At 44.5% G+C, this 22,955-nt stretch overlaps 2 protein-coding genes across 6 annotated transcripts; both read right to left on the bottom strand.

The window, feature by feature from the left end:
* Positions 1-13: 13 nt before the first annotated feature.
* On the bottom strand, positions 14-5,703 carry LOC118172645 (arylamine N-acetyltransferase, liver isozyme-like). 3 transcript variants are annotated; one of them, XM_035336696.1, is made up of 2 exons: positions 4,936-5,703; positions 14-2,007 (listed from the first exon to the last, which is right to left on the bottom strand). In XM_035336696.1, exon 2 carries the CDS (start codon positions 2,000-2,002, stop codon positions 1,115-1,117), a length of 888 nt encoding a protein of 295 aa, XP_035192587.1. In that variant the 5' UTR covers positions 2,003-2,007; positions 4,936-5,703; the 3' UTR covers positions 14-1,114. The 3 variants fall into 3 exon arrangements, with proteins under 3 accessions (XP_035192587.1, XP_035192588.1, XP_035192586.1); XM_035336697.1 differs by lacking the exon at positions 4,936-5,703 and adding an exon at positions 4,567-4,751; XM_035336695.1 differs by lacking the exon at positions 4,936-5,703 and adding an exon at positions 4,416-4,750.
* A 1,808-nt stretch (positions 5,704-7,511) lies between these two features.
* LOC118172646 (arylamine N-acetyltransferase, pineal gland isozyme NAT-3) lies at positions 7,512-17,142 on the bottom strand. 3 transcript variants are annotated; one of them, XM_035336698.1, is made up of 4 exons: positions 17,005-17,142; positions 14,249-14,407; positions 10,499-10,681; positions 7,512-8,563 (listed from the first exon to the last, which is right to left on the bottom strand). In XM_035336698.1, the coding sequence occupies exon 4, from the start codon at positions 8,554-8,556 to the stop codon at positions 7,684-7,686; it is 873 nt and encodes a 290-aa protein (XP_035192589.1). In that variant the 5' UTR covers positions 8,557-8,563; positions 10,499-10,681; positions 14,249-14,407; positions 17,005-17,142; the 3' UTR covers positions 7,512-7,683. The 3 variants fall into 3 exon arrangements, with proteins under 3 accessions (XP_035192589.1, XP_035192590.1, XP_035192591.1); XM_035336699.1 differs by lacking the exon at positions 17,005-17,142 and adding an exon at positions 14,916-14,932; XM_035336700.1 differs by lacking the exons at positions 14,249-14,407; positions 17,005-17,142 and adding an exon at positions 10,774-10,789.
* Between the last annotated feature and the right edge of the window lie 5,813 nt (positions 17,143-22,955).

The raw sequence follows: 22,955 nt of genomic DNA, 5'->3' as shown, positions 1-22,955 counted from the left end.
GCATCATCCTTTATCCTGGCTGAGGACCGATGTTGTTCTGTCACCCTCTCATTACGCCTTCTGTGTAGTACTTTCCACAAGACTCAGCCTCATATACGTAAAAAGTCTGTCATGTTACACCCAACGTGCTGTGAAACCATGCAGCTGGCATGTCCTAACTTCCTAGTGCTCTCTTTTGCATCTCCAGGATTTCTTCTTTAATGTAGCTTTTGTGCAGAAAACTACTTGTAATAAAAATAAAGCAGTTTAGTGATAATACTGTCATGCCTGTTTGATGTCAAGTTGTCAAGAAGAGCTAGGCCGTAAAAGTTTAGGTTATATTTTTCAAAGGTTGATCTAATTTTGATTGTTTCAACTTCTGATACAAAAAGCCTGATTTTTAAGAACTGTTGAAGCATCTCAGCTCCTATTGATTCTATTTCAATTTCAGAGGCACAGAAAAATCATGCTGAAAGGAGCTAAAATTGGGCACTCAGGACTGGAGAGTTTGGATTTGTTTTTGTTTATGTGTTTGTTTGTTTTTAAGTGCCCTTGCATAAATAGCTGACTTCAAGCCAATTTCTAGTAAGGGAACAGGACTCAAGTCTTTCAAGTTATTTCATCAGCAGTTAATCAGTATCTAATAGTACCTTGTTTTGAGAAAGTCTTAACCTTTTTATTTTTAGGAAGTCTTTGATGTCAGCTTGAGTTGCTCTAGTCTCTATTTCAGACTGTTAAAGAAACTGAATAATTTGTAAAACTGTGTTGGGAAGATTGGAAATAATATCAAAAAATGTTACAGATCTATTGTGTAAAATGGTAATGCAGCTTTTTTTTTTTTTTTTTTTTTTCTCTCTTTGTGGCAAATGAGTTCCAGAGAGGTGGAACAAAATTTAAGGGAGACAAAATGCAATTTCCATATGAGAAGATTAAAGGTAGTAAGATGTTTCAGTTTCTAAAGAAGTTTAAGAAAAAATACAAAATCAGTATAGGCAGTTCATTAACAATATACTTGAATTTACCAAGCTTTGTGTTCATCTGATTAGCTCAACTTTAGAATCAGATTAATTCTACTAATGTTAATTTTAGAAGTTCTATATTGGGTGTTTAAAGACTCATCTAGCAGCATTTAAAATTAGATCATATCCACCAAATTAGGTGGCAAGCCACGAATGTTCACTGGTTCCAGTTTGTTCTCTAGCACTATATTGAATTTGTCTTTCAGTGTCTTCTCAACTTCTTCATCTGTAAGAGTTGTGATCTGCAGGAGGTCTGTGTCCTCCATGTAGTTGTACTTCATCTCAGTGAAGGTCCACCCAACTAAGGCGTAAATCCCTTCAGTGGTCTGGAGAGTGCAGATTGACTTCTTCCGAAGTATGTTATCTGGAGACACTTGTAGGTATTTGTTTAGCTCCTGGAAGTCATCTATATGGCAGGGCTTAAGAGTGAACGAATATAGTTTTCTGATATTGCCCGTGTTTGTTGCATCAGTGGGAAGGACAGTTTCCTCAGGAATATAATGCTTCCTTTTAACTTTCTCAAAGTACCAGATGCCGTTGTCTTCCCTGAAGCGGAAGATGCCAGGGATCTGGGGTTGATCCTTCCCAGAAATCAGCATCACTGGCTGCCATGCCTGATAGGCACCACCAAAGCCAGCATCTACAATGTAGGAGCTTCCCTTGATCTCCACCTTCAGCAGGATATGATTTATGTGAGCAGTGTATGCCTTCTCTGCTGGGTCATAACTATTTCCTCCAAGAATACAAACATCATACCCTATTTCTTGCAAGGCCCAAAATAAAAGGTAGTTGCTTTCCAGGCACCATCCACCACGTTTCTTTCTCACAATCTTATTGTAAATAGATTGTAAATCCAGGTCAATGGTCTCCCCACAATGCATGCTGAGGTTTTCAAAAGGAATTGCCTGGATGTGATGCTGGAAGATGACTGTTAAAGTTTGCAAGTCTGCATCCTTACGGGAGCCATCGTAAGAAATTCTTGCGAAATACTCTTGAATGTTCATTTTGCCTGTGTGAGTAGGAAAATAGCCAGTTACTGTTGTGCAGCTCTCAAGGGGTTTACTCCCATTTCTGTAGCACAGGTTAACCAGCCTGTAAATGTAGCTGAAGCCATTTCAGTGAAGATTTGAAAGAAACCTGTGCCTTTGGTAGGAGATCAAGCAGGTCTAACCTGCATTCTATCATCTCTATTTCTTAAGAAAGAGGTATGGATAGGAGCAAGTAACAGTAAAGCTTTATCTCTCAGATACTGTCTTCAACCCAGGTGGGTAACTTAGCTATAGGAAAACACAGACGTGGCACATGATAATCTCTGGCCCCAGATGAGGGTCTGTGTGGCAAAAATTTTATAAAACTAGCAAACAACAGGTTTGCAAACAGCTGCTAGCCCACATCAGCATAAGAGTCACAGTTCTTTTTATTATTTCTTTTTTTTTTTCTTTCCTGTTTCTTTTATAGTAACAGGCAAGCAATTCTTTATCATGCAGAAAATTTATCTGGAAATTTTTACATTCATGGTTTCAGCTAACTGGGATTAACTTCTCAGCATGTCAGCGTTTCAGCCAAGCTTCCATGTGAAGTAGATTGTTGTTTCCTTAATCTCTTTAGTTTCCCTGTGGAGTTCAGACAGTGCTTTGACCCTGGCTGTTGAAAGGTAGAGATTGTTAATTTTTCTAACCTATGGGTCAAGGGAATTGATAATTTTAAGAATGCCTTCAAGGCATATCCAGTGGCTTTTGGTTTCTTCTACTATCTCTTACAAATCAAAGACCTTAGCCTCAGCTCAAATTATTGTATGTATTTTGTGTCTTCATGTCAGTGATCCCCTTTCTTTTCATTAGCAGAAGGAAACTGTCATTGGTACTGGCTGCATGGCCGAGATGCAAAAGGTTCTATGTAACACTTCTAATCCACTGACTGATCTGGTATCTGCAAGGATTTGTTTTGCCTTTAATTTAGATTTAATTTGGCTTTTTTCCATGCAAGGAGATATATATATATATATATATATATATATATTATTAATTATTATTATTATTTATTTTTTAACAAAAACGATTCACAATCTGCTAAAGATTGTATGAAGTTCCAAAAGGTCTGTGGATTTTTTGTCCTTGAAATCGGTCACACATTCCCTGGGAGGATTTCCCAAAAATGCATTGATGTAGATGATGCAGGCAAGGTTACCTCGCCACAACTGTTCTCAGCTTTGGTCCACCTGCTCCCCTAGCAGTGGCCAGCAGCTCAATCCGGTGTCTGGAGTGCAAGGAGCTTTTGAAAATCGCATCTCAGATATGTAAGTGGAAATACCCTTGTCCAGGAAGGTAAGCATATCAGAAGACCTAATCTCTAGACTTTAACCCCAACTTCAATGCCAGCAGCATAACTCACTTGACTAGTTGTATTGCTGCTGATTTGTACTAGTACCAACAGTCAGACTGTGTGACGCAGGAAAATACGCTAAAATCGAGTACTATCATAATAAAGGAATAAGAAATAAACATTTTAATTTCAAAAGAACACAGCAAAGTTACATAAAAAAGCAGTAATGTGATTTGATATTGCATTTTATGTTGTTTTTTTTTTTTTTTTCCATCCCTTTATAAGGACAAGGGCACTCATCTCTGGCAAGATCTCCTTGGAAACACTGTTTGTAGAAAGCCATGCCCCCCCTGTAGACATGAACAAGTGTACGCTACCAAGGCTGTCCTGTGGTGCTTTGCCCCGTTTTTCTCTCCATTCCCATTTTCAGCTATTCTGCATAGCCAGATAGAAACATCTCTTTCTCACAACGGTGCCAAGCTGCACCTCTTTGCCCAAGAGGGGCCCGAGAGAGTCCTGGTGGGCCTCATAAGCTTGACATTTCCTTCTGGGAAAGTGCCCATCCATCCGTGCTCCAGGCCAGCAGCCAAAGCCCTGGTGTGCTCCCTGTAGCTCATCTCCTGGCTTGGGGTCCCCGAGGGCCCTGGTGCAGGGACAGCACAGTGTATGAGCAGCCCCTCTGCCAGCCATGGGCGCCTCCCCGTGCGCTCTACGCAGCAAAGCTTTGAGAAAGTCGGTTTGGGGAAATGCATAGCCCGTGCCTCAGTTTCCCCAGCTTGGAACCTCATCAGTTTAAAGTCAGTGTAAGAGAGACAGGATGTGGTTGCTGACAAAATAGGCTCTGATCTCTACTAATACTGAAATAGGTGTAAGAAGGATATGGCTGCAGTACAAAACTACCAGTGCTAGTGAGCATAGGCAGGTAACAGCCATGTAAACTGCTGTTTGCTCTCTTGGCCTCCTGGAGACAGCTTTTCTTCCCAGCACAACCATGACCACCACCGCAGGGCTGTAACAGAGCACGAGCCCTTGCCCAGGGGATGGTTTGCATCCCAAACCGGGCTGCCAAATAAATCTTTTCGCCCCAGTTCAGACCTGGGTCTGGTTTACTTTTGCTCCCACAGCAGCTGAACTCCATTCTTGTGCATTCGTTCACAGATGCAGCTCAGTGGGCAGCAGGATGCAGGCAGGAGTTGTGCCTCTCTGCAAGCCTCCCTGGCGCTCACTGAATCCTTTCATAATTCACCTCAGTGGTAGGAACAGTTCTTCACTGCTAGAATTCAAGAGAGACTTCCAAGGTAGGATCACTCCTGCACATGCCTCTACAATTTATTTGATTTTAAGCTGCATTGCAAGACAGGAGCCGGCTTTTTCATACACTCTGGCTTAGCATAAAACAAGTTAGTTTGTCTTGAGTGCTTGATCTTTGTACTTTGACAATGGCCTCACAATGCTATGCGTGGTGTCGACCCCCAGGCTTGCTGTAATTTATACCTTGCTAATATGCCTATACTGCCTAAGCACATGGTATGCAGACGCGCAGGGGTGGGCTTTTCCAGCCGGGCTGACCCGCAGCTACGTGCTGGAGTTAGAGCTCAGACGCACGGGTGCTTACCTCTATGCCAGGAGCCGCAGGCTTTCTGGGCTGGCTTGCTCCAAAGTTCCCAGGAACGATTGCACCGGGCACTGCTGCCCTTAAAGATCCAGGCTGCCTTTTGCTGCCTGCCAGGGGCAGGATTTTCCTCCAGCAGAACTGGGACAGGATGGCAGATGGTTTTGTCTTTTGTAATATTTTATGTTCCGGTGGCCTTATTGCTTTCGTTGTTTTGACATGTGCATAGAAAGCCCTGTCGTGCAATTAACTGCAGTACGAGCTATACAAAAAGCCAGAACATGATGCATTCCCCAAATTGTTCACAATGTTGAGTAGGCTTAAACCTCCCACGTTACTGATTGATAGCTGAAGCCTTCCAGGAACACAAAAGAGCAGTACATCACAAGTAGCACCTCATGTCTGTCACCCTGTCCACAACCCCTCAGATCAGCCCGGTGCTTCAATCTCCGGGGCACCTTGCCAATTGTACCCACGCTGAAGCTGCAAAGCAAGAGTGCAAATTTTGGTACAACTGTAACATCAGTGACACTGACATGGCCTGGTTCCCTGTAGGAAGCAATTTAGGACTAAGAGCTACTAATCCAAGCCAAGCAAGTCACTGATCAGCTGGGGGGGGTGGCAACTATAGGATTAATAGCAGAGCACCGAGTCATTCTTGGCAGCTGGTGCCGGCCCCCCAAGCAGCAAGGCCGGGTTTGCCAAGGCCTTCATCTGTCCAAGACCCTGCAAGCCCTGTCCTCAGTCAGCAAGGATGCTACTGCCTGAGCACAGCACTCCCAGAGCCTGCTGCACCTTTAAGGATTTGCCTCTGAAGTCTGTGATAAGGAAAAAAGCAAGCTAGTGAAATCCGAGCTGAAGAACCTCTTTTTTTTCCTCCTGGCAGCTCCGCATGTGATTTCTCAGGGCCAGAGGTGCTGAGCTGTGCCAATGGGCTGCAGCCAGGGCATGCACCCTGGGGGCTGAGTCAGCTGAAAGGACAGTGTTTTTTTTCCTATTACTGGTTGCCCTTTGCATGCTGCATCTCTACAGCGATGAGCTAAACCCCCTACCCCTTCCCCTGAGACAACAAAACAGCCCGAAGTACGAGAAGAGGCCAGGCACAGGGTGCTTCCCAAGCCTGGGTTTCCACAGAGGCCTTGCAGTCACTGCCCGCACCTCCATGCAACCTGCCTGTGCTTTAAGGCTGCCTCCATCCCACAGGTCTGTCCCAGCCACCAGGCACTGTGGGGGTAAATACATCAGCTTTGGGAAGCTTCCCAACCAGTTAGATCCTGGGATGGGTCCTGCTGGCCCTGGGCACAAACATTTCATTTCCCCATAGGCTGGGGAAGGCCCATGTGCTATAAGGGACCAACACATGTGGCCAAGCACACACACATGCGTTTTGGGAAGCCATGGATTTGGGAACTAGCTGTGTCGCTAAGAAATGCATTTTGAAGGTGCAGAATAGCAGCTGCTTTTATTAACTGTAAATTTCTAGTTATAGGAAGCTGCACACATTGCATAACAAACAAAAAAAGAAGGGACGGCGAGTCCTTGTATTCTCAAAAGTCTTGGCTGCAAAACATCAGCATTTGCAAACAATCAGGACAACTGCAGTGATTAATGATTTTTTTTTTTTTTTTTTTACTTAGAGAATAAAGATTGCAATATGGAAAAAAAAAATGAAAATTTCACAATTTTTCTTTTTTTAATGTAATTTTAATTCATTTATATGATTTACTTAATTGTAAGTGCATAATTGTAATGCTTCTGTGATTTGTACATAAAGGAACATCAAGCATCATCTCAAAGGGCAAAGTGATTACATTTGTGTAATTTCTCATACTAAAAATCTTAGCCTTCAGGTATCTGACTAAGATTCATCGTTTTTCCTTATATCAATATAATTAGTACCACTGCAAACACATTCTCAGTCAAGCAGATATGTTTTGGAAAAATAACTCTGTGCACTTGTTTGAATTCAGTCAAAATAACTGACGTGCTGTAACGTTTGGAGTAGAAGCAATGCTTTTGTGCAAGGAGAGTGCATTCCCATCAGTCCTCTGCTGGATGGTCACAAACAAACTCCATGGGAGATGCTTTCAGTTTGAAGTTCTGCTTTTTGGTTATGTCGCTGAGAGAAGAGGAGTCATGTAAAGTCTGAAACAAGGCAGAATTATCTCCTAGCATTTCTCATCACTGGTTTTAGGCCATAAAAAGCCCCTCGATACTGGAGGGACTGTCTGACTGCTATGTGAGAGGGTGCTAGGAGTGCAAGAGCACAATGGAGAGGCTTATGGCTTACTGTAGCAAATGGCACTGAATGTCTTTATTTTTCTGGCTATTACATTTCAAAAAATAGTATAGCATTCATTTAAGATGTGGGTATGATTTTCCCCAGGTGGCAGAGCAAAGTAATAAGGAACAGGACATAGTGCTCCATTGCCCTGCCCTGCTGCTCTGGTATCGTGGGAAAAGCTTTTAAGAGATGAAAGGAGCAGGGAATGGGCAGCGTCTGCTGCCAGCTAAGCACAAACAGAAGGGGAGTGATTTGATTGAGTGAGGAAGAAATTATTTGTACCCAAACCAAGGAGAGATGCAGGAACAGTTGTGAAAATCAATTTATTTTCCAGATTCATGCTAATCTGTTCTGCCTTACACTGGGGTGGAAGGAAAGAGAAAGCTTAACCTTTAGATGCTTGTCAGAAAAGAGGGGGGAGAATTGCATGTAATGCCACTAGATTGAATTATAATTCAGACAGTGAGTTAAAACAGAGACAACCTGCTTGTATTGATGGGTACAAATTTCTTATCTAGTGTTATATTGAATTTCTCTTTCAGTGTTTTCTCCATTTCTTCGTCTGCAAGGATTCTGATTTCCACCAGATCCATGTTATCCTTATAATTGTACTTTATTTCAGTAAGTTTCCAGCCAACCAGTGCCCGGATGCCGTCGGTGGTCTGCAGGCTGCAGATGGACTTTGTAACGAAGAGCGAGTCTGGTGCAGTCTGCAGGTGCAGGTTGCGGGCTCTGAACTCCTCTATGTCTCGTGGCTGGAGGGTGAAGAGATAAACTCGCCGGCAAACTTCTTTGTCCACATTATGAGAAGTGGAGACGCTTTGGTTGGGAACACACTGCTTCCTTTTCACCTTCTCAAGGTACCAGGTCCCATTCTCTTCCAGGAAGCGGAAGATGCCAGGAGTCTGAGGCTGATCTTTCCCCGAAATCAGCTCCATTGGCTGCCACATCTGGTAGGCCATCCCAAAACCGCCGTCCACGATGTAGGATTTGTCACAAAGCACCACTTTTAGCAGCAGATGATCGATGTCATCAGCATACGCATCATATTCCGGGACGTAAACTTTCGATCCCAGAAGGGTGACATCGTACCCTAGGGTTTTCAGGGCCCAAGATAAGAGGTGGTTGTTCTCCATGCACCAGCCCCCACGTTTCTTCTTCACTATCTTGTCGTAAGTGGCTGCCAGGTCCAGCTCGATGCTTTCCCCACAGTGGATGCTGAGATTCTCAAAAGGGACTGCTTGGATGTGGTGCTGGAATATTTCTGTCAAGGTCTCCAAATCTGGTTTGTCGTAGGAGCCCCGGTAAGAAATTCTGGCAAAATACTCTTTGATATCCATGCTGCCTCTGAGAGAAGGGTGAAAAAAATACCATAGCTTGTGTCAGAAGTAATGGAAGGATCTTCCCCATCTGTTATAACGGGGCTGTCATCAGAATGAGCAACCTGCTCAGAAGAGGAGCAGGGTTTGACAAATGGTCCTATCAAAGGCAGCTGAGTGCAAGTATTAGCACTGAGGGAAGCCAATGGGACACTGCTGATGAGCACAAATGTTATTTTTAATTGTTTCTTTTACAGATGTGACAAGAGGCTCCAGCTGTGCTAAGCACATTTCAGCAGAGAGTTCCTGCCCAGCAAAGCTACAAATCTCCGTAGGAAGGAACAAAAACAGTAACAGCTCTGTTTCCCCACTAGAAATTACAGGAACTGAGACTCTCCAGCTCTGAACTGCTTTACTTGTGGTTTGACTCAGCGAAGTAGAAGCAGAAAATTAATCCTCCCTCCCCTGCAGAGCAATCTAGAGACTCCTCTGCAACTGCATCTGAAATAAACCCACCCGTCCGTGGTGTTTCCTCCGTTATTTGGGCAGGCTGGAAGAGGCCGGTCACACCTGCATCGGCTCAGTGCTGGCGGTAGAAGATGTGACCTGGAGCACAGAATTGTTTTTACAGTCGCAGAGGCAGAAGAAATGCGGGAGATTTTTGGTTCGTCTGCTGGGAGCCACTCCCTGAGCAGGGCTCAGCTCCCTGGCCCTGTTCCTCCACCCTGCACCAGCAGTGGGAGGAAACCAAGGTTTGGGCCAAAAATACGAATTTCAGGGGCCCCACATTTTCTGACATCAGTCTCTTTGGGGTTGTATTTGAACTCAGAGGCGTGTTTCAGGGAGGCAGAGGTCTGCCAGGCAGCACGCATTGCCCTCCCTGTCCCATCTGTAGCAGGCTTAGCAGGATGCTGTGTTTCATGAGCACAAGGGAAGAAAGCAGCCCAAGGACCTGAGCCCTTGGTGTAGGGTGGCAAGAAATGGGATTTTAAGGTGGCCACATACCTTTCTTATTCCACCCTAGGCACCGGTGCGTTTCAGATGGCTCTGAGCACAGAGCACTGTTGATCAGATCATTGACCTGAGACGTCCCAAAATGTTCTCAAAGTAACTGTGTGTGGTTCTTAAGATAAAACCATAAGAAAAAACTCTGACTCTTCCAACAGGATTCAGTTCTTAATATGATGAAAAATAGCATGTACCAAATTGTATGGGAATTTTATAGTTTCAGTATATAGAGAAAGCAATGAAAATAGTTCTCCATTTCTCATAATGTCCTGGCAGGAGCAGAGGGGGTTCCCGGTGTGACTACCCACATTTAAGATACAAATGGTCAGAAACCTGGAACTATTTGCATCACGACCACCACCACATCTAAGAGATTCAAAGAGCAGGCCTGAATTGTCAAACATCAGGTAAAGAGTATCTGATCATTATTCTGGGCCTTCTCTTTCTTCAGCTTCCACCTTGTTCCCAAGCTTTTCCCCAAAGCATCACAACTACCACTCTATTGCTTTTTGGAGATGAACTTTGCAGAAACTTGGTTCTTGCAGTGGGAACAGAAATCCAGCTTCACCAGCAATGAGCATCCCCCTCCCCCTCCTTTTTTTCTTCCTTTCCTTCACTTTGCCAAAGTAGGTGAAACCTTTGTATTGTATGAAACCTTTGTGGTTTTATTTTGTCTTTCTGTGTTTCATGTAGTTGTTTATAAGACCCTTTCAATAGCTGTAACTGAAATATGTCAGATGGCACCAATGCCCGAGCTGTTTGAGGCTGATAACCAAGTAAATAAAGCAGCCTATCTAGTACACTGACGTAAAAGGAGGCATCTGTAGCTGAACGTTTCTCTCTCTGCCGTTACACAACCTAGCCATTTTCTGCTGTGTTTTGTCCTCACTCATATTTAACTTCCTGGTTATGAAGTGCTCGGTTGCCAAAATTGAGGGCTGAAAAAAGGTCTTACCTGGAAAATCAGTTCAACCACGAACGGATCTCCTGGGGGGATTTGTTTAAGCTAAAGCAAGCAGCGTGGTCCTCTGTCCTTTACCTGGCGCAGGCAGGGGTCAAAGACTGTCCTCCAGCTGCTTTCCAGGGGAATGTCTTTTCTCTCAACTTGCTTCCACCCGCCTCTGTCAGATTGCAAAAGCTGAAAGAAAAAAAAAAAAAAAAAAGGGTGGAGCACAAGAGCCGTAGTGAGCGAACAAAACCAACAGCACTGACTCAACCCGCATTCAAAACCTGGTTGTTATTAGAGTGTTTTCACTCGTTTCATGCTGCCTGCAGTGGCTAGTTTGAGCTGTAACAGAAAACGACAAAAAGCTAGCCAGATGCACGTGGGTGATATAGAGCTTCCCCAGGTATTGGGTTACTGGTTGTTCGGGAACTTGGGGAATATTTCTTGTAGGCATTGAGCCTGGGAAGTTTTTTCCACTCTGAAAAGCAGCAAGATTTCTGCACAGCACCCCTCTCCTCTGTCAGCATGCACAGGAACTTCAGCCTTTTCTTAATTCATGCTGTATAATTTATATGCTTGGTTTTATTTTGGTTTGGTTGTTTGTTTTTTCAGTAAATTTCCTGGAGTGTAAGGAAAGGCTGGGACAGCAGTGCATCTGCCTTGATCCTGGCCCAGAAGTAACACCTGAGGATGCCATCCATGGTGTTGAAGATGCCTCTGGCAAAGTGATGATATGAAGTGCCAGCACACAGGTAGCTCTCAGTGTGATTCCTACTGCTTTTCTCTCTGCATGCTTTGCTTACCCTTTTCCAAGCTAAATCTTAATAATTCTCTGATATAAACAGATAGATTCTTCTGTGTCATTTCCCCAACAGTCCTTCACATGTAGTATATCCAGCGAGTTTCATTCAAACACAGATTTGTTGGGATAATTAGCAAAGATAATAGATCAGACCAAAAAGAGAGGCCTGTGGTAACCCATTACACAGCTCCACTGCCGTATCAAAATTTGGCTCTTTATCGTACCATCGGCATCCTGTGTTTGACCCCACAAACAGAACTGATGCCCAAGGCAAGAGACACTCGAGGAAATGGATTGCTTGCCTTTCTTGGGCTCCTCTGGGCAGGTCCAACTTGCTGAAAAGAGGAAGCCTATATGCCAAGCCAGATCTTGCTGTGCATGGAATAATCCATTCTCTTCTCAGAGGCTTCATTTTGACAAAGAGGAGCCAAAAGCCAGGCAGGCAGACCCATGGTGCTTGTGGGAACCACACCAAGAAGAAGCCCACACTCCCCAGAGCCACGTGGGACCCCAGACAGTGACAAAAGCACCATGTTCCCTTGGGCAAACGTGGGGGTAAGGTATTGGTAGCAGCTAACACTGAGTTCCTGAGAAGACACAAATGTTTGCTACCCAAGTAGGAACAAAACCTGTTTCTCCTCATACTTTGATACCCAGTTTTCCTCAGCCTCCTCCCTACAACATAGCTCTGTTTCTTCCTGTGTCTTTCAAATTCTCAGCTCAGCTCACTATCCCATGCCTTTGTTCCTGAATCACTCCTTTTTGCTCCCCACTCTCCACCATTTGCTCCTCAAGCCATTAAAGCCAAGAAGTCTCATCCTCCCCGGGTGCACCCAAGGCTTTTAGAGGGCAAAGCTCACTCAATGAGACCTGAAGGTAAGGGAAAGCTCATCGTGACCCAGAAGCCCTGCCAGAATCTGTTTGCATTTCAGCTCTGTGCCAAATCATAGTGGTTCATTTCAGGCTTGGCAGGGCAATAAACTGCAATAACTGCTGATGGGCAAGGTGCCTGGACGTGCTGCACATCCTCACCTGAGCCCATCCCAAAAAGTGGCAAAGGGCAAAGCCCAGCCCGGGTCAGGGGCAGTGCTTGGCCAGCAGCGACTTGTAACACATTGTCCTGGACCTGGCAGGAGGCGAAGCTCGCTGAGCTTCTTCCAGAAGAACATCAATGTAATTGCACTCAGCTTTTATTTATTTATTCATTTAAACTGCCGACAGCATTTAATTTATTACTGAAATCCTTCTCTCTTCCTGACTCTCCTTAGAGGCTGCATCAAATATTCCTCCCTCCCCCCTTTAGCAGAGCATTATGTGCTGCAGTGTTTGCTTGGAGAAATAAAAGCATATGGTGCCCTGTTTGGGGGAACGGTGTGCAGTCAAGTGTCTGCTCAGTGTTAAACAGCTCCCACTACACTGCCCTCTGTGATGGGCTGCATAACAAAGCAGGGATTGTTATCTCCTATTAGCTGGATGCTTAATATAGAAATTATGAGGTGTTCTATTTAGCTGGCTGCATTTGGTGGGGAGAAGGGAAGAGCTGTTTAAAAGAGATTAGTTTTTAGACTAATAAAACATTTGACATGTTTTAAATGGAATAAAATCTTAAATTCTTACACAGGTTCCGATTCTTCCATCCTGTTGAACTCTGGGTGGCTGGAAAAGAAAATGCTGCACACCCTGAGTGGAGCAGCAGGCCCCATCCTACCATTTCCGAAGGGATTTTAATAGATGTAAGCCGCTCTAATACGCAAGTAGTAAATAATATTCATGGCGTATAAACATATTCATAATGGTAGGACTCTTGTGCTTTATATTCAGTGCCTTCCTTATGTAATTATAGATATCAAGCAGCTGTGGCTACATATCTTTCTGATTTGCGTCCACAGCATCCATCACGTGCAGTTTGGGGGATGTAATAAGTCCTCCCCCTCAGCAAAAGGATGGGTCCGATGAGAGCGGCGCCTACGGCCCATGGGATTAGGGAAGGGAGTAACTCCGTGGGCGTTGCGTGGCTTTTTCTCAGCAAGGAAAAGACTAGATCTCAGGTTTAGTGTTCCCACTATTCGAGGCATCTTTCTGAGGACTGTTGAGAGTAAAAAACTCTCTCTTCTCTTTATCTTTACCCTGCCAATATGAGGTTTTTCACACAAGCCAACACCAAGTATGCTAATGCAGACCAAGGAGACCGCTTTGGTCTGTGGGGCCTTTCAGTCCAGAGGGTTTCAGCATAAATCTCGTAAATGTAAGTGGTCGTAATTCAGTTAAATTCCATTAGAAGGGGAACAATCAGCTTTTCTACATGAATGGCTTTATCTCATGGAGGGTTTGAAACAACAACATCAAAAAAAGCATATTTTAAGTAGCTGCTTTGATGAAAAATATGTCCATACATCTGGCTTTTATTTTCCCATGAATTGTGACTGCTGTTGTGGACAGGTCAGAGTGGGTCCTTGTCCACGTGTGTTCCCAGCACCGCAGGAACACCGTCTGGTTCCACATGCTTCTGCCACCCCAGCGCCAGGCTCCAGGGAGCACAAGTTGTCCTCCATTTCACAAGCAGTAATCACACCCTCAGCGCTCTATTACCTTCTCCATCTTGTGGTCCACCTCCCTCAGAGTTGCCAGTGTCATCGTCAAACTGAAAATTTTGAGTAGAATCTGGAAATGAGGAGTAGTGGAGAGTGCTGAAGGGAGGATGAAGAAGACAAGGAGAGCGAGATGGTGTGAATGTACAAATGCTGCTTATCCTGAAAGCTGGACAAAGGAGCTGGAGGAGCAGCCAACAGCCGGGTTAGCCACCTGGGAGCTTTCTGTGTCTGATGCTTCATTGCCTGCCTTACCCAGGGTTGCTGTGGCCAATAGCCTCCTTACCAGACATTTGGGTAACCTTTGCAGCACCTCTTTGGGCTCAGTGGCCCTGTCCCCACTACCTCTTCCATGAGATGCTGTCCTACCTGGGCTCACGTACTGGTCCTTTTGTACACCTGGTACATCCACAATCCCCATGGCCACCAACCCCTCTGTTTTTTCCTTCTGAATGGTCTGGTTGAAGAGGAGCTGATCAGCAGTTAGCACCGGCCTTCTCGGGGGTCTGGGCTGTGCAGGTCCTCATCCTGTAACCAAGATAACCAAAACTCACTCTGCCACTCTCGGGCACGTTCTCATGCAGCGCTCCTGCCAAGACTGAGCAGAGGGATGCTGAGTCTGATGGAGAAGGTTGTGCTCACAGCGGTTGGCCGTCCAGAGATGCGTTTAGTGGCCACAACATGGGACAGAGCAGCGAGCTTGTGTTTCCCTTGGGCAAACCCAGGCTCTTTGTGCTCACCTTCCCACAGCAGTGAGAACCCTGGTTCCAGCCAGGAGCTGCTGAGCTTCCTGAGTTGGTGCAGCGGTCACGCTGGTGGAAACGCAGGTGGTGGCACCTCACTGAGCTGCCACTGCAATTCTGCTGCCCTGTGGTGCTGGGTGAGTGGGAAGGAGCTCGGACAAGGCCAGGCAGACCCCGGCCCTTTCTCCACTGAGTTTTTGGAGCGATGCTATCAGCAAGCTTGCATCCCACTCCTCCGCGCCAGCTTTTCCCTCACCACAGTCCCCAAAAGCGCAGTTGAAAATGCTCCTTACCGTTAGGGAGGCAAGTCAGCACCAGCAGGGTCACATGTGAGCAGTTTCAGAGAAGAAACACATCTCAGCAGGATGTGAAACCAGTTCTGCTCCCAGCTGGGGCACCGCCGGCTGCAGCCACCCAACACGGGCACCCTGCCGGCAGGTGGGAGGTGAGCCATCCCCGCTCTCACTCTCAGCAAAATGGTGGGAGGCTTTTCCCCTCCCTTCCTTAATGCTCAAACCACGGCGTTATCACGCAGCAGCACTGCTTCCGGCTCTGCTAGGCAGAGCTGAGCAACAAGCAGCAGGACCTCCCCAAAACCATGGGGAGGTTGGGGCTGCCCCTAAGCTGCAGGTACAGAGATGTTAGTTCTGCAACTTCAGCTTTGCAAGAAGTGCACGAGCTCCCTCTCTCCGCATCTGAACACTGCATCCACTGCCTTGAAAATATTCCAGAATCAATATGCAATATGCACCCAGAGCACTTTTGGAGACCCAGGGTGTTAATCTTTCTCTCTTCATTTCAACTTCCCATCAAGAAACTGGATATATTCCATTTTCCTGGCTTTTTGTTCAGACATAAACTCCCAAGATTAACCAGATAATAATTGCCATCACGTTAAGCTGTGTCTGCCCAAGGGAAGTGTGACAGTGTAATGTGCAATGGGCCTCAGCATCTCAGGCTGGACCCTGAGACGGTTTCATTTCACATTTTCTAACAGGAGCCTCCAGTCACGCTGTCAAAGCCCACGTGGGACATTTCCTCATGCACCCCTCTGTTACAGACATGCTGCCAGGCAAAATGGGCATCACAGCAGAGCCCACGAGCAAAGGAGATGCTATATGGGGCAATACTCAGACCCTAGGGACAGGCTTACAATTCTGTTTAATTTCACCCCATTTTCATGGTTATCAATAGCTGCTCAGCAACAGCAAGGCAGTACATTTTCCTATGCAGGGTCAGAAAGGCCTCATGTGAAAATAAAGATGTTACATTGGTCTTAATATATATATATATATATATATAAATTAGTTAGCTGATCACCTACAAAAATCCCATACTGTAGCTAAACAAGTATGGAAATAGGCTGTGAGCAGGGCACGTGTTGTTCCATCTGCTTAGGCATGGCCCACCTGCACAAAGAGGATCTGCAAGTCAACAGCCTCGATCATTATCAGGTACATGAGTGACTGCCTATTTAAACCTGTGTACCATATGCAAAGAATATTTATGCAAGGTATTTCAAGAGGAAAATATTGGCAGCTAATCCACAAGTACACTGACTAAAGGAGGAGCATTTACCTGAAGAAATACTGTGGGGAAAAACATTTCTGTGCAAGGGATAAAGCAACATAAAGAACATCTCATAGGGAAATATTCCTTAATTTGCCAAACCAGAAAATATCTTGGCTCTATAATTTAAACGTTCTCGATATAACGATCTAATTTATATTATAGAAAATAATATATCTCTTTCTGTATATACACACATACATATATTAAATCTGAAAATCTTTCTCCATGTGCCTAAATGCAGCAGCAGCCACCATTTATGAGCAGTTATTTATCTTCTGGCAACAAAACTACCAAGCCCTGTCCTCAGCAGGGTAAAACTGGCGTTATTCCGCTGAAGCCCACATAGCAATGCTGCTTGCCTTCACCTGACTTCGAGCATGCTCCTCACAAAGCTTCTCCAAAATAAAGGTGTTTTTTCAGTGAAAAAGCTCTCATTGACTTCAGTGGGATTTAGGATCAGCCCTATTTCAGGCAATCAGCCTGGAAACAAGCAATTTGAGGAACAATTACACGAGTTCTGTCATTGCTGCTACTCGGATATTTTATTTTTTGGAGAGGTAGGTGGGTGGGAAACCTTTTATCTCAGTAAAGAGTAGGAAACAGAGAGGTACAGTGACAGCAAAGAAAAAAAAAATAAAACATCTGCTTCTTCAGAAAACACATATTCATTACAATGCACTAACAGGAATCACAGAAATCACACACGTTCGCGATGACAATGCCTTCCCTCCACCCCACTGCTGAATCAGGAGCATGAGCAGGCAAAAATAGGAGAGATGCTCGGGGTTGGCAGCACTCCCCCAGACTCACCCGTGCTGTTTTGGCTGTGTCAAGGAGAGTCTGGAAGTTGGGGGAAGCAAGGAGCTGGTCCTGCAGGGCCCCTTCACACCAATCCTTGGCATTCAGTAATCCCACCATGAACACGATCAGTGCACGTCATGTGCATGGCGCTGGGTGTTTGCAGAGAGACAGATTTTTCCTGGAGTAAAAGCAAAAGGTGGTGGAGTGGAGGTTACTGTGGCAACCTGCAGTTCCTGCCTTTTCTCCCTGCTACGCTTGGGAGCCATGCTGGGGGACACTGGTGTCACAGGCTCAGCCGATTTGGATGGCACAGACACGTCTCTGATACCAGCTCTGGCTCAGCTCTGCTGCCCCAGGCCCCTTACCCACAACAGCATTATTTTTCCCAGCAAGGACCAGTTTGATCCTTGACCATCTGAACTGGTGAATGGCCTTTCCTGGGGGATGATGAACCAGCTTTGAGTGGCATCGATTCTCTACGTGCCAAAGCATCCGATGCACTTGAATTTGTCTCTCCCTTATGCATACACCTAAGGCATATTCTCCAGTGGCACCCAAGATGGGTGGGAATGTATATTAGGCTTTCAGCTAATAATTAAGACCCTGAACCTGCCTGGCTTCTGGGGACTCATGGGAAGGCCTCTGAAATTGGCTGGGAGCTTCCTTCCCAACTTTTATTAAAAGTTCTCCTGAATGTTTCATCAGAAGAAATTTGACTGCATATTTACGTGGCCACAAATCTACCTGGTTTAAAGCCGCAAAATCAATGCTCTAAGTGCATTGCTTATCGCTCCGGGTGGCTGTTCCGCTAACCTGACCATGGTGGTTTTCATCCCTTTGCACAGTGAAGGCACAGATGAGGAACAGCCCAAGGATTAACAGGAAGCCTTTGCTTTACTCCCTTTACTTCTTTGGTAGCACGTGGCTGCTCAGCAGGCAGCCCAAACCGGTAGAAAACAGCTTTACATATATATATGTATATATATTTAAAAAAAAAAAAAAAAAAAAAAAAAAAAAAGTTCATGTCATTGCTCTCCCTCCGTTTGCTTTCCTCCCGTGCCAGGCCCTTGCTCGAGAGGAGCTGCGGATGCGCTGTGTGCTCCTGCCGCTGACGAGGTTTCATCTTGCTTTCCCCTCCCTGGGGAGCAGCATGTGCTTTTGGAAGCTACACACCATTTTATTAGTTCTATTCCCAGGCGTGAAAACGTCAAGCTGCTTTTATACGAACACGCTGCAATTTAGTACCAATGGCAAACTCTGCAGAAAGCGTGAGAAATGCAGACCTAGCCCGGATCCCTGTGGAAACCCACCCGCAACCGTTCCCAGCACTGGGAACTGGCTCTGCAGCATCCCTGCAACACTTTAATTCGCACCATCTCCCCCGTTTGTATCCCACCTCATTCCCTGCCCTTGGTTAATGATCTGATTTTGTGCATTACGCATCCAGAATACTCCCTGGCAATAAATGTTTTATTTTTTCGCTCATAGCACCTTTGTGAAATATTTATGATCACTAGATGTCACTGTAATTTTACTCTGTCTCCAGCCCTACTGAACTGGTGTGATTCCCCATGCTCTCGTGTGCTCGCTTTTAAAACCTCTTGAAGAAGATATTGGTGATGAGACAAACCCCCAGCTGCTATCCCAGTTTGGGGTTTCCTGTGGTGGAAGGCAGTGTGCCTTGCTCCGGGTTTGCCTATGCTCCCCCTGGCATTGCAGTTAATCACACGTGTTAGAAGCCCAGAAATGTCTATAAAAGCATTTTGCCTCTTTCATTTGCCTTTAAAGATTTTTACAGACTATATTTCTTCAAGGTCAACAAAAGTCCACACTCCCTATTTCCCTAAACTGTTCCTTCTATGATTTCTCTGTTGTACAGTACATGGCAATGTAATTATTATAGGCATAGACATGCATGATTTTTATTTTTTTTTTTAGCTGGAAAAGCCTCGATGCTGAAATGAGTGGGAACACCAATGCATTAACCCTTTGTCTCCACCTGGTGAGGTTACCCAGCTCAGCAGGAGGACACACTCATTCCGTATGCCAGGTCCCACTGGGGAACATGCCAAAAGCAGGACTTTCAAGAAAAATCCCTTATCCGATGTGCAGCAGGAAGGCTCCTGATGCAGCACTGGTTTCAAGGAACCGAAGCTCTTTGCTGGCATCTTTTGGTGAGCAAGGAGAAGGGACGTGAGGGTCAGGGTGTCCCAGCTGCAGCATGGATTTCACCACCTCCGAGGCAGATAAATCTGGTTTCTCTCTTTAGTTAATGAAGAAATGTGGGGAGGAGTGGGAGGAATTCAGATTCTGCTGGAGGAGGAATCTGTGCCACAGCTGTGAGGACTGGAGATGATGAGTGCTGGGCAGAGCAGCACAGGGAAGACTAACCAGCAGGCAAAATTCCTGCCCTTTTGCCCAAATTTTGCTGCCTATCCAGCAGCATTAATCCCAACATCTCGGGCAGCCTAACACATTGTGCTCTGCTACTGATGCTGTCTCACTTTTGATGAGCTTTCTATTCAGGATTCATTAAAAAGAACTTAAATGAGCAACGAAGCTTCTGGACAAGTACTTTTTTCTTTTTCTTTTCTTTTTTTTTCCTGTGGAGCCATCAGAGAAGCTTTCTTGATTCCCCTGAGGTCAAGTTCTTTTAATCTTCTCCGCCAGCCACAGCATAAAACCCTAAATTTCCTTTGAATTCTGTTGATTAGTTGGAGCGATGGAGTGCTCTCTTTAGAAACTCTCCACTGCAAATCTAGCCCAACATGATGGACCACATTCTGCCTAATGAGTAACAGCAGCACACAAACCAGGAGCTGGTTGAATTGCTACTTGCTACTTGCTACTTGCTACTGAATTAAGACACGTGTTAAGGCTACAGTGCTAATCCTGAGAATGAGCTCATATCAACGTGTCTATGTTAGGTGAGTGGCAGGTAGACAGAAGTAGCTCTTTATTAATTGGAGACCTATTAATCCTGGCTTAAAGCTAATGCAGAGCCAGCAGCGCTTTGCATGGAGCATGAGGAGTGTTTTGGGGGTGTGTTGAATGCAGCACTCCAGTCTTGCAGTAGGTATAGGCAATGACACCAGCTCTCTCATGGGGTTCCTCTGCCAGGAACAGTGCTGGAAGGGCTTTCATCAAGATAACTGATAAAAAAAGGTGAGGAAGGATAGAGAAATAAAATGAGTAAAGCAGGTAACTAATGGAAATGACATCCTGGATCCTTTTTTTGTGTTTATAGCCATCTCTTCCTAAGGAATTGCATGAATTTCCTTATTTGTTTTGTAAGGTTATAAATTATCTAGGAACCTGACTGTGTGTAAATAAAAATTGTTGAAACAGTTCAATTAAAGGTGTGACAGCTTTAAGCCCCATTAAACATGGGCAGCTCCCTACATATAAAATCACTCACCAGGCCACTGGCTTACTTCTATGTAATTTGAGTCAATCAGGAGTTCTTTCAACATAACCCAACATAAATCATTATCAATACTAAGTGAGGGATTGCATATTAAGAGCTTAAACCCATTTATTTGTATTGGTTTAAAAACAGGTTAACATTACATGGAACACAGTTCCAAAACAGACTGAAGTTATGTGAAACACCCTTACGAAAGCATTAGTGTAAATCATATTTTTAAACAGATTTAATCATTGTTTACCCAGCAGTACCCCAGAAGACTAACTCGAACAATACATCGCTGTGAATTCATAGCACAGATTAGTTAAAGCAGATGGTAAGCCCGTGTGGATGCACTCCGTCAGAGAAAATGCAACCATAATTGGATTTATTTTAATTCACTTATACTTTGACAACAGGAGAAATGCTAGTAAAGTTCCTCATGCTGACAAGCCCTGAGGTTAAGGCTTTCAGGGAGCTGCTGCTTTCCTTGCACACAACCCTTTTTTGAAAATTAGACTTTAATGCAAAAACAACATTTAGCCACTTTTAAATAACAGCCAATCCCAGTCCAAAACCTTTATTCATGTTTGGATCTTGATGCCTCCATTCACTCCGAGTAGCACTTTATGAAAAGTGGCCCCAATGAGACGATGACACTCATCGGCATCACCTCACTTCTCCACATGTCTTGCATGGGCTGTTGTGGGAGGACACACTGTGTACCTCCAGCAGCCTAGATGTTACCTGGATGGCACGCAATCTGTGCTTCTGACCTGGGTTCTTCTTGAAAAGGGCAAGAACTGCATTTTCCTCTTAGAAAGGGGCTGGTGATCTGAGTCCTGACTTGCTGGAGGACGCACACAGTGGCAGGGAGAGTTCTACCCCAGCCAGAGAGGGGGAAGGAGCTCACTTCCCTCTGAGCTGAGCTTTTACGGGTGTAAATAGAGCCAGTAATTCTCAGCATATTTTCTGCAAACACATAATAAACACAACTCTCATCTCCTTAAAGGTTATAGGTCAGGGGCACCTACACTACTAACTGGACGACACGTTGCATCAACTAGCCGTGAAGGAACCTGCCAACCACATCATCATCACAAGCCTCAATTTCCCTCACAATCTCCCCAGAGTTCTTGCTTTCAAGTTGCCCCAGCAAACCGCCAGGCCAGCTGGATGGCCATGGAGACAATGGAGAGGAGTGTGAGAGCAGGAGACAAGTGAAGAGGAGTGACCCAGCTCTGGATACACCTCAGCTATCTGTTTATTCCACCACATTTAATTGACATTAGCTCTTGTTTGTTTTGTTTTGCTTAGATTTTTGTTGACTGTGGTTATTCTGTGTGTTAAAGGCAAGGAGGAGACATAATGGTTGGTTTCACTTCTGAGTCTGGTTTCACTTCTGAGCTTGTTTGTTTGTTTGTTTCAAACCTTTCCTCACCTATATTTAACTGTGTGCCTCTGGTATATACTGGCAGTAGCTTGCTGCTCTTGCTGGCTGCAAAACCTATATATTTAAACTTAAACTCAGATCAGCATTTCTTGTCTCAATACCAGCTATACTTGGAAAAATATATATATATATTTTATATTTATTTATTTATTTATTTATTTATTATAATAATAAATAATATATAATATATATATATTATATTTACATATTATATATTTATTATATATATATAAGTATATATATATACTTTTTTTTCCAAGTATAGCTGGTATATATATTCCAGCACCTTGCCTCTTATTCTCCAGCTACACAAAATATTTATTTCTGTATTTCCTAATTAACACACTATAGCATATTATTTTCTTTGCAATTAGCTTTTCAAAATATTCTGAACTGGTCTAAATTTCTGTCACGAGACATCTGCAAACTAGTCTTAAATTTCGGTAACAAATATGCTGGGCAGATCTTCCACTCCTTGTCCCACATGTCACTGAAGACGCAAAAGTTTGAGCAGTCCACAATAGGCACATGGATTTGGGGCCTAAACAACTCCTGGTGTCAAAGGGACTAGGCTGTTGTTTTTGGTTTTGTTTTTTGCAGAAATATTTAAAATAGCCTTTATGATGAATCGCTCGGCTCTAAGCAGTTAACTGAATACTGAATAAAATGGCAGCCATGGAGATTCTCTGTCTGAAAGACCCAGTTTCTCCCCCAGCTGTAAAAACTGTCAGGCAAATTCTCCTCTATTTCATCACAAACTAATGTGCCTTTTTGGAAATTAATTTGCTTTTGCTTGGTCTGATTGCAATCATTACTTGTGTTCTTGAGAGTTCGCAAACATGCTTGAATTAAATTATGGGACTGGTCACATAATTACATCCCGTACAGTTTTAATTCATTCGTTGCTCCATTTTAACGTCCTAGTTTTGTGCATAGCATGCTTAAAAGTCCAGAGCGATGGTATTCCCACCCCTTATGCCACTGTGAATTCCCAGCAGCCACTAGATGTCACCATGATTTTACTTGCTTTCTAGTCTTTACTCAGGTGGTAAGGTTAAGAACACAGGAAAATAATTACTCATTAATAGCTACAACAACATC

Source organism: Oxyura jamaicensis, chromosome 11 (assembly GCF_011077185.1).
Source record: "Oxyura jamaicensis isolate SHBP4307 breed ruddy duck chromosome 11, BPBGC_Ojam_1.0, whole genome shotgun sequence".
Taxonomy (NCBI): Eukaryota; Metazoa; Chordata; class Aves; order Anseriformes; family Anatidae; genus Oxyura; species Oxyura jamaicensis.
This window is presented reverse-complemented; position numbering and strand designations above follow the sequence as displayed.

What these genes read in the sequence shown, in the direction of transcription:
- LOC118172645 (XM_035336695.1), bottom strand. Translation starts at nt 4,458, where the DNA reads ATGGAGTTCAGCTGCTGTGGGAGCAAAAGTAAACCAGACCCAG. An exon ending in CAAAAGTAAACCAGACCCAG is followed by an intron (nt 2,008 to 4,415) that starts GTCTGAACTGGG and finishes CTACTCACACAG; the next exon opens with GCAAAATGAACATTCAAGAG.
- LOC118172646 (XM_035336698.1), bottom strand. Translation starts at nt 8,556, where the DNA reads ATGGATATCAAAGAGTATTTTGCCAGAATTTCTTACCGGGGCTCCTAC.